At 40.1% G+C, this 10,944-nt stretch overlaps 1 protein-coding gene across 1 annotated transcript in view; it reads right to left on the bottom strand.

Annotated features, from left to right (window-relative positions):
• Positions 1 to 1,320: 1,320 nt before the first annotated feature.
• Positions 1,321 to 10,944, bottom strand: part of LOC139127412 (neuronal acetylcholine receptor subunit alpha-3-like) — a 40,535-nt gene continuing 30,911 nt past the window's right edge. Inside the window, exons 3-6 of the mRNA XM_070693330.1 lie at positions 8,400 to 8,444; positions 6,288 to 6,397; positions 4,866 to 5,904; positions 1,321 to 3,520 (exon numbers count right to left, since the gene is read on the bottom strand). Coding sequence (XP_070549431.1) covers positions 3,233 to 3,520; positions 4,866 to 5,904; positions 6,288 to 6,397; positions 8,400 to 8,444 — 1,482 coding nt within the window. The 3' untranslated portion in view covers positions 1,321 to 3,232. The remainder of the gene's footprint in view (positions 3,521 to 4,865; positions 5,905 to 6,287; positions 6,398 to 8,399; positions 8,445 to 10,944) is intronic.

Below are 10,944 nucleotides of genomic sequence, written 5' to 3'. Positions count from 1 at the left end.
TCTAACTGATTGAAAAATTGTAGAGTTTGTGCTTTGTAGTTTCAAGCTCCCTCTGCCCCAATTCAGCGCAGAGTACGAAGAGCTACCGTTCTTGAGGAGAAACAGAATATGTTTGCGTCTGGATGAGCTTATTTGGTTAATAAATTTCGTCAGACTCTACGACGCGGTCGTACGACTTGAGAAAAGTTGGACAGTGCAACCCTAAATCCCTTGACGTACAAAATCTTGCGTCGCTATCAATATTAAATCGGTGCTCTCTGAAAAGAAAATCATTTGCCGCAAAAAAAATTCTCTACGATATTAAGAATAATGAAAAAATACTGATGTGATGTCCAACGGTAGCTATATATCATGTCTTGCGATATGCCATCGATGAAATATTGTGCTCTGCAGAGAAAAAGATGCTTCATCGATTTATCCACTGCTTACGTCAATGTGAACTCACAAAGGACAGCGTGGATGATTGGGAAAGCCTTGTCTACCATTCGCCAGAACATTTTCAGGTGACGCGAACTACACTGGCGCCCCAGCTATACCGATATTAGTTTTAGCCCGTGTCTCCCAATGAATAGACTTGGTTCAAGTCCGTGAGTACAATTACATCTCGATCGTCAGAAATAGCCTGTCATGAATATCCTTGTATTTCACGCAAAATTATTTGACTTTCGTGAGCGCAAATATTACTAGTGCTCTCGGAGAACGGTTGTGGAGTCTGCGCAGTAGGGCTGAAAGTACTGCGACTAGTTGGTCCAGATCTCTAGTATCTCGACTACCCTGTAGCGCGTTGTGACCATCGAGAACAATTTATGAACAGTGGCACGACCAATCGGTGCCAGCGCGTCATAAGTGCCAAATATCTTCCAAAAATTAGCCGACCACAATTACTTTTTTAATTTCACATGTTTTAAGTCACTTCCATCATGGCTGAGCTTTCCATCTAATACAAGTTGTTTTGATATTTTTCCCGTTCAGACAAGATCCCATGGCTCGTTCTTTGAACGCCCTTGCCCATGGGCGCCTTGTCAGTTCACATGATTCAAGTTCAGGTCATTGGTTTTGTTTGTCCGAGAAGGGCGACAATAATCCAACTGCACTCCAGCGGAGCGCCCTCTATCACCAGGACCGGTCATTTCCCAACTTGTAGTATGTATATGCGCAGTGAAAAACTTTAGCACAGTGATGAAGTACGTAATTTATCCACTTTTGCACATGCTTCGTTGGAATTTCTACCCAGATGTCTTTGCGCTCCACGACACTAAAGAAAATCTTTTTTTGTTTTATAATTCGAACGTCGAATAAACTCCTTGGTAGAAGAATAAATGAGTTATTAAAGTGAGATTTATTTACAGATACAAAATAAGTACAGAAATACACAAATTAAAATTAGTGACCAGAATAAATAAGGGCTAATAAACAGAATACACATTGATTTCTAATATTATTTTTACAATTCAAACTGTCGCGGAAGACGGTTCTGATCAAAGCATAACTTAAAAAAATATTATACATATTACACACAATTATGACGATATTATATTTTACACATTATTGTCGCATACACGCAGTCGTATTCAAATATCAAATGAAGCCCGCCAGAAAAAAAACATTAAATACAGGCACAACATCGTTTTAAGTCAAACTTCAATTCATTCATTGAGTCCTTCTTGAGGAAAGCAAGATCGGAAATATCATTTGTTTAACGTTTTACAATTTTAGCTCGGCTCGTCGCATTCCCAGCAGTCAGAAAGTGAACAGCATTTTTTCGCAATGCGCATGTCTTCTAACATATCAAGCGCTCATGATTTTGCCGAGGAGATTATTCTTAATTAAGTTCGATCTCCGACTTATATATGAAGACAGTTTATGTGTGCGATGTCTTTGTACGATGAAGTTTCTTGAAACTATTAATTGCCTTTTCTCCCCAGATTTAATAAATGCCAAAAAGGAGTGGTTTCAGCCACGCTGTGACGTTAATCTCACAGTACAGTTCTCACTCTGGAACACCGAATGTGAGCGCAATAACTTTGAGGAGTATGATTAACACGCGAAGCGACCTCGTCGTCGCTCAATGGATATACAGAAGCTATATAAGTGTTTCTACAATGTCTCTTCAGTTGTGAAAGGATATATCCAATTTATCAAGAGTGAAAATTGATAAAACAGCAATGTTACATTTTCCCAGTGGACTTGATCACCCAATGCTGGGTGAAACATTGATTCCCACTTCTTATGGTACGCTTTTGAATATTGGTCGAGGTAAATGAAATCAACATCTTTGAAGTTAGACGTAATATGTATACACATAGAATTAATTATCGATAAATTAAAATCGAGTAAATTTCTGTATTTGGTTGGGTGAAAACGGTGAACATAAAATTTCATATTGTTAAGGTTTTCAAATTTGAATCGCGATGCAGACGTCTGTTTGTCAAAGCTTGTTTTCAAACAATCAGCATAATTATACCACGCAGTCGATGAAAATGAGAGTCAAATTTTCTTTTGCACACATGAACGCATTAGTATTATGGTTACACATTTAGGATTCTCGTTTCAGACCTCAAAACAGGTCGAACTGAAATTGTACTCTTTGGGGTTTGAAAATTGAATTCAGTTCTAATCTGTATTCGTACAGATTTTTAACTAGTTTTACTACATCTACGAAAGAACGCCTTAAGCTCTGGGCGGTACTCCACATTGCCTTTTCATTGAACGACAATTTCGAACGACATTATTCAATTCCAGGAATAAATCAATGTACAAACTCGTCTATGTGCTCTTTTTTCCATATTTGCAATCACGTGACTTGACAGCACTGTCTTGAAAGCTTGGCCGTCCATGACTATTCTGGATACAGTAACTGAATTGGAAAGTTTTTACGCAGTAACCATTGTTATAAGACTGAGTCGGTAACTTAGTGTTTTGAAGGGTAAACTACATGAATTTATCTTTCTATGAGCAAGGAATTCAGTCAGGAACTGTCAATGTGTGGGGTTTTCAAGATTTATGTTTTCTTTCTTAGAAAAGAAGATCGAAGTTGAGGGGACATGTTAATATTTCGTTTGGAATATTGAATGGCGAAAATGTCAAAAGTGACCTAATTGTTGTCTGCTAAGACTGTAAGGGGATAAGTTCGTCATCGTCTCTATTTTTAAAACAGTCTACCGGAAGCCGGTACGGCCAGGACGTCGAAAGCATCAACAGCTAGGCTCTTCCCTTCCCAACCGACATGTTACTACAAGCATTGAGCTGAGCTCACACATTTCACCAATGTCCACACATAATCCCCTTTAACTCTGTCTTCAAAGTTAGCGACACAGAGTCTACGAGAACATGCCGCGGTAGTCGACGGCGTCCAACACAACTGGTCTCTCGATAATCGGCGTGACGTGGGACGTCTCGTCTTCCCAGAACACCGAAGGGCCGTAAAGGTGACCGCCGTCATTACCACGTTCACGAAGAAGAAAATCGCCAGCAGTAAGCGATCCATCACCAAGGCAACGAACTTCCAATCATCTGAAACCTACAAAGATTTTTAAAAAGTGGTGATAACGAGAGAGAGAGAGAGAGAGAGGAGAGAGAGAGAGAGAGAGAGAGAGAGAGAGAGAGAGAGAGAGATGTTTAAGTCGTTTGTGTACTAACTAGCATACGTCAAACTACGTCAAACTTACAATTTCAACTCAATCCATTTCTACATGCACAATGTTTAAAAACTTAGACGGCGTGATTTGTGGATCGGTGACATCTTCTAAACAGTTATGTTCATCTTGTATCACAAATAATACAGAACCAGAACCTGTAGAGGCAGAGCTGGTCAATGGCATGTGTACGGCAGCCATAGTATATCAGTAAAACGAACCTTTTTTTCAGAAATCTGAGATAATCTGACAGCAAACATGATATTTGTGCTTCTTATCGTGTAATTTAGATCGTATGCATCTCGAAACTTAACATGTAAATGCTTTGCTTAATTTCTCCTAAAGGAAAATTTAAAACATTCTCTTTCATAAACATCAATAAAAATCAGAATTCACAGCTCAAATTTTGGAATTGAAGACAGAAATTATCAACAATTTACCGATATTTGAAATTCAAAATGCCTTCAACATCCCACATCATAACTCTTCGAAGGAAAAACGAATTTTATATATTCATGGAAAACAAGACTAACAAAAGTTCATTATCAGCTTCAAAAGAGTCCGTACAACCCGTAGACCAGAAAAGTATTGTAAGAATTTGATATCAAAATTTGACATCAGACAATAACACGGTTGGAACTACTTTGGGATAATTGGATTTTCATATTCTTTAAATTTCTCAAAAGTGTTGGGTGCCGTACAGCTGAATGTTGCAATATTACAAATTACTCATAAAAACAAGTGTGTAACTTAAAAAGAAAAGCAGATGCGATAACATGTGTAGATTAAATCGACATTACTTCACTATAAAATTATCCCGAATTAGTCACAATCATGTTCAGTGTTGTCTGAAAAGCTGTCTCTGAAGTGATTTCTACTCTCCGGGAGAATGTGCCCTGAGAACAGACACTCGAACTGTCAAGCTTTGTAATATGTTTTGGTCAACCACTTTTTGAAACTAATTTCGAAACTTATGGACTAAATAAGTTTTCTCCAGCTTATATTTGTGAATATCGAGATAGATGGTGGCCATTTTGAGTTTCAAGTGTCGGTAGTTAGGTTATCTATAAGTTGTTTCTCTAGTACCACAATTTTTTACTTGACTCCCTGAATTTTATTCTTGGTTTCGGAAGGAAATGGTTTAAAGTTTCCTGAGCGAAATTTTCAGAAAAAAGTTTAAGACTTTCAACTTCGAAAGGGTAAACTGCTTGAATGCAATATCAGACTTACTTGCTCCTGTTGGTCTTCCTCTTTCAGACTGCTGACGATGAAATGAATACAATCAATGACACGTAACTGCGCATGCGTCAGGACGCTGGGGTCCATCCCTCCGGACGAACAGTAACTCGACGTTTCGTCGTCTCCCCTTTCCCTCCCTTCGATTTCCTCCAAGAGGGAGGGGCTCACCGCCTCAATGACGAACCTGGCGGCCTGCTTGCTCAGTTTTTTGGTGTGGTAAATTTTACCATTGGAATAATTGGTCCAGATTTGACTGCTGGGGCTGTAGCCTTTTCTGAGCTGGTGTCGCCTCCTTTCTCTCAGGTGGTTCTCGTAGTCCTTCTTGCTGGAGGGACGCTCGAGTCTCATGATGCGCGGGAGGTAGATGATGAACACAGTGCGCATCCAGTTGGGCATCACGTGAGTGTCTGCCGTGCGGTAGTGCACGTGGATCACGAGAACGGTCCCGAGAATTGAGAAAGTGCTCATGAAAAACGTGAACAAGATGTATCGCCCGACCAGCGGCACGTGGTCGGAGGTCGGCGGCAGGAGAGCCGGTATGAGCAATAGAAACACAGTGACGGCGATAAGGATCGAAATACTGAGCGTGATTCTCTCCTGGGCGTCGGTCGGCAGGTAGAACACCAGCAACGTGGAGAACGAGATGAGAAGACACGGGACTACCAGCGTGATTATGTAAAACAGTGGGTTGCGGTGCAGGACGAAAGTGAACGTGATGTCGACGTATCTGTCGTCGCAACAAATGTAGCGGATGACGTTCCGTGTGACGGGGGTCTCGACGATCTCCCACTCGCCGTTCTCCCAGTAATCAGCCTGGTCTACCTGGTGATACATGGGTTCTAGATCCAAGAAGTCTGCGTTGTACGTCCACGAACCGAACTTCATGATGCACTTCTGCTCGTCGAAGGGAAAATCCTTGCTCTCTATTCGGCAGACGGAGTTGTAAACGGCCGGGGGTGACCACTTGACAGTGCCATCGTACAACACCACAGCGCTGTTGGCGACTAGTACATCGTACTCGCCGTCAGCTCTGTGAAAAGTAACGAAAGAAAATTTTGTCAGCTCAGACGTACGTATGGTTGGTAGCAAAACCATGATAGAAACGGTTACGTACAGCAATGACACCAATCCTTACCTACCTACCAATGGTACACATACATACATACATACATACATACATACATACATACATACATACATAATACATACATTGAAATCCATAGCGTGAGCTAAGAACGATTATCCATACATAACAAAAATGCTCCAATTCAATAGCAATTTCCTCGAAGCTAAAATTGTCATCGTTCCAATGTTTTTCGTAATTTCATCTCCTTTTTAATTCACAATAAATTCTTTAACGTAACGTTGCTGGGCCAATGACCGTCCATCTTACATGTAACGATGTCAACTTACGTGTTGTAAAGGGTGATGTCCGGTTTCCATAGCGACCCGACCGGTATATTCAACATTTCAATGCCGTCAAATTGTTTTGGATTCCAACGAAGTCTATAGTCGTTCCATGACTGCAGAATGTAACAATGAAAATAATTGTGAATACGAGACAACTTCATATGATCATGGCAACTGATAGTTCTTGCTAAAAACTATTAAAAGTTTGGTACCGATGAAGTTCAAAGTTCGAGATAGTCGTTAACTGACATCTCCATAGTCACAATGTGGGCGTTACGTTATTTTTCTGAGCCCGTCTGTTGCACTGCCACAATATCTGATATTATAGCAATTGATAATCGTTATAAAAACAAAATCGTGGGGGGGGGACAAACAGTGTAAGTAGTCTTATTAAAGTTCAACGCATCCTAATATGCAAATTGGTAAACGTTTCAAAATTCAAAAGAGCATTACTGATTACATATGAAAGAGATAATGTCGAAATGCAAAGTGATCTGCGACCGCAATCACACGACTCAATATGACACAGGTGCGTGGAGTTGCCGTATAGTATACATAGAGAGAAGACTACACGGCAACTCCCCTTCTCTCTATGTATACTACACGGCAACTCCACGAACCTGTGATATATGACAGCGCCTTCTGTGGCGATGAAAAAATAGAGAAAGTGGTTGACCCTTTAATAAGAGGCTGCACCGCAAACAATATTTACAATTCGACGTTTGTATCTTCCATAATGTGAACAATACGTGATAATAGTGTGCCAAACATGATAGTGTGTCAACGTGTCGACGGTTGAAAGCAAAATATATGCAAGGTGCATTGACCCGAAAACGGAAGTCAAGCATTAAATAGAAAAGTTACGGACTAAGTAATTATTTCGGCGGGCAAGTTTCGTTATTTGGCGCCTCCTGTGTCTAATCGCTTGAACTGGTCGCGTCAGTTCACGGACACGCAGAAGGCAAATCGATTTAGGCAATGAAAAACGAAGTCACGTCTCCTCCGGGGTCTGCCACACACACATACACTCCCTGAACAAACTATGTAATCCTTAAACTATTCTGCCATCTTGGAATATTTATCCCCGCACAGTCGCGCTGACAATCAAAGGGTTATAACGCAGCATTTAATGCAGGGAGGGCAACAGCTGAAGGTCTCCGGAATTCGGGCAATGCTGTGATAGGAGTTCGTAAAAAAATGTGCTGGGAATTGTTTCCGCACATTTTAAAGAACAACAATTTCGCTCGACACATGCAGTTATGTTTGCCCAGACCATCCATTGACTGTAAAAAAAGACAGAATGACAGTCGCAGGGTCATGAAATGACGTTGGACATTATATTGCCACATTGGCAGAAACGAGAGAGCATTCTTTGGGTTTATGACTTTACACAGAAGCCTCAAATGATCGCTTTAAAGCTGTGTTTTGATTCTTTGTCAGTTACTACAGAAGTACATGGCCACTTTCAGCCAAACATATTTTCTCCCGAAATAATTTTTTATCGCAGGAGCATCGTTAGAAATTATTGACTTACTCTGGCGAATATAACAGCGAAAACACGGAGTAGTCATTTTCAAACTATATCATGGAAAATACATGTTCTGCACAAGTTTCTGATGATGCAATCATGTTAAAACATTTAACCAGTTTAAACTACGCTGTCATGTACATGGTGTAGCGGACAATGACTGGCACTATCGGGTCGAGATATTCGGTTCAGTACATCGCACACATTAAAAACATTAAGTTTTCGGCACACAAATCTGCTCCACTCGCCACAGCTGCCTCGGGCCACTCCAGGTCAATGCTGTCTGACAAGCATGCCATGGTCAAGTTCGCGGGTGTTATTTGCGAGCAGAGACCTTGACCGAGACAATTTCAAGGGAGTCTAGAAAAGAATTTGTTAACCAAAAGCTAGAAGAACTGAGTGCGAAAACGGTTACATTTTATCTGTTTCAGTTTCGAAAATCATGCAACATTCGTTTTCTCTTGACTCGAAATCAATCAATCAATCAATCAATCAATCAATCAATCAATCAATCAATCAATCAATCAATCAATCAATCAATCAATCAATCAATCAATCAATCAACTATTTATAGCACTGTGACTTACTTGCTTCAGCCAGACACTGCTTATCATGACTTGATTCGTTTCATCCTGGAATAGAAAGTACAATAGAAACAATTAGATGATTAAACAAACTGAGAATACATATTCATTATAACGAGATTTTATCAAACTCCATCACAGGAACTTGTCTATGATATTTGTCTTTATTTTGTAACAAGTCAATTCTGATCCGGACTAGAATCCCACTGATAACAATGACAGCCTGTATTTTACACGTAGTTAGATTTCCCTAAAACTCGAATTCAAAGAAACGTGTAACTCTTCGATAGTCTGGCAGTTTCAAACAAAATACCCGAGCTAACTATTATAGCAAGTGGGAAGACGGCTGAGGGCGCCGTTCATCGACATAAATCAATTTACGATGAAGCTAACGTTTAGTGTATTATCAAATCACCGTAATATCGCCGAGTGTTTCAGATAATCGACTTTGCTTGATTTAAAATCCATTACTGTTGAGTGTCCATTTTTTTTACAAAACCAGACCTTAGGCGACTGTTCTTTCATTGAAAAGTCAGACTTTACAAGAGGGCGTTGTGCCACAGTGATCCCACGCCTACGTAACCCATAGATTATTTACAATGACCCTGTTTCAAGTCCGTATTAAACTAGGCTATAAAACATGGCACGTGTCATTAACTTTACATGCGTATTTGTCGCGTTGTTTTTTTCATTTCACGGACAATACACTGCTCAAACAATGAATGCGGATGTATTTCAACTCAATCTCGGGGCTTCTTCGCAGTGATGTAAAAACATGTTTTTATAGGTTCCGCGATGTCTTCATTTCTTTTGTTTGTTTTTATTTTTATTTTCATTTTTTTTTTGAGGGGGTCTATTTGCTCATGACCAGCGACTCGGGATGACACTGCTCGCTCTTCTGAGAGAGTCCATTTGTTCATCCATGTCACAGAAGAGATCTCTTGAAAGAGTTAATGCTTAATGGATTAGCCATGAAGGACGGTACCAGTAAGGCATCGGCACCCCTACTGTCACGGTCGACTCCCTCCCTCCCTCTCCCTCTCCCTCTCTCTCTCTCTCTCTCTCTCTCTCTCTCTCTCTCTCTCTCTCTCTCTCTCTCTTTATCAAGAGGTGTTTCAGGTAAAGTGTTCTCGAGAAATGAGATTTTACAAGATGTTATCCAAGATGACAAGCTTCACATTACTAAGATTATAATGTACAAATTGATAATGATCTACCATTCTTTGCTTTAGAAAACACGAAGATGAGATCTGCTATGCGCTTATATATAGTGATGTCTCAGCGTTGTTTTCTGTGGATTTGTTTTATAATCCAAAGATTATTCACGACAACTTATCACAATGGTGGCCACATTCATCAATGTTGACGTAAAATATTTAAGAGCCAGGAATATGAGTCGGCCACGGTTACCCTTTCAACGCTTTTGCCATAAATTTTGATGCAAATGCATATTTTAACACTTGCTTCGAAACTATAAAATAATATTGTGGGCAATTTCGAACAGCACCTTCCACATTATTCAATTTATTTTTCGCCTACAGCTGTTGAAATCCCGCGGTATTCGATGAATTAATCACATTAAGTTCGTTCTGTTTGATGGCGTGAGATATTTGTTACTGCAGTTAAAGCTATTCATAAATGAGCTAATCACTCATAGTTCCAAACATTACATCACACAATCCCTCCGCGTTGATTCCGAATGTTTAACATCCCGGGAAATGTCAACCTGTTTCAGACCTTGCACAATGTTTGCACGCGAAAAATATGAGGTATATTATCCATCGAGGGCGCACTGCTTTAGGAAGGGTATACACCTATGTATTGCGGTTTGGAGCCCCCCCCGCTTTATGCCCCAGGTAGACTTGAAGTTTGACATATTAGAAATGGAGATGTTAGAACCCTGTTTTGCCTCAAGCTTGATTTTGTATCGACGAGTAATACGTCAGACGCTTGTTTTGTATGAAGCACAATTTTGACATGTTGAAGATCATGCAGAGTTTTTTAACGACAGTATCTGGGCCAAAATTAAGACTTTTGATCTCTTATTTATGGAAATTGTAGAGTCTGTGTTAGGTTTATTTGTAACTATTCAAGGTACACCTCAGTGTACCCAAATCGGGTGTAAGTGCCCCCTCCGGACTATATTCTGTCAGGGGGCTAATTTATTGTAGGGTTCAAGTTTGACCTTCCAATTATTGGTAATATTTATTGTTGATAGTTTTAGGTGTAAACATCTTCACATTAGTGTGATAGAGTCTATTTTCTTATGCTGCCTGCGTTCCACGACTTTGCAGGGAGTACGTATAACATGCGGAGGTATTTGATGTGCGGATTAATTTCCAACATGGCGGGAATGGAAACAGCAACCGTGTACGTCAAATTAGGTGTAATACCAGGCTAGTTATGGTATACTGATACGATCAGCTCAACGGTGTATACCCGTGATTTCTTTGAAACTTATTTTCATCAATAAAATTCATGAACAAAGAGGTAAACCTCTCAGACGATAATCAGCTACAGTGTACGCTGCTGGGCGGAAAAAGTTTGA

This window comes from Ptychodera flava, unplaced genomic scaffold (genome assembly GCF_041260155.1).
Source record: "Ptychodera flava strain L36383 unplaced genomic scaffold, AS_Pfla_20210202 Scaffold_31__1_contigs__length_3010019_pilon, whole genome shotgun sequence".
Classification (NCBI taxonomy): Eukaryota; Metazoa; Hemichordata; class Enteropneusta; family Ptychoderidae; genus Ptychodera; species Ptychodera flava.
This window is presented reverse-complemented; position numbering and strand designations above follow the sequence as displayed.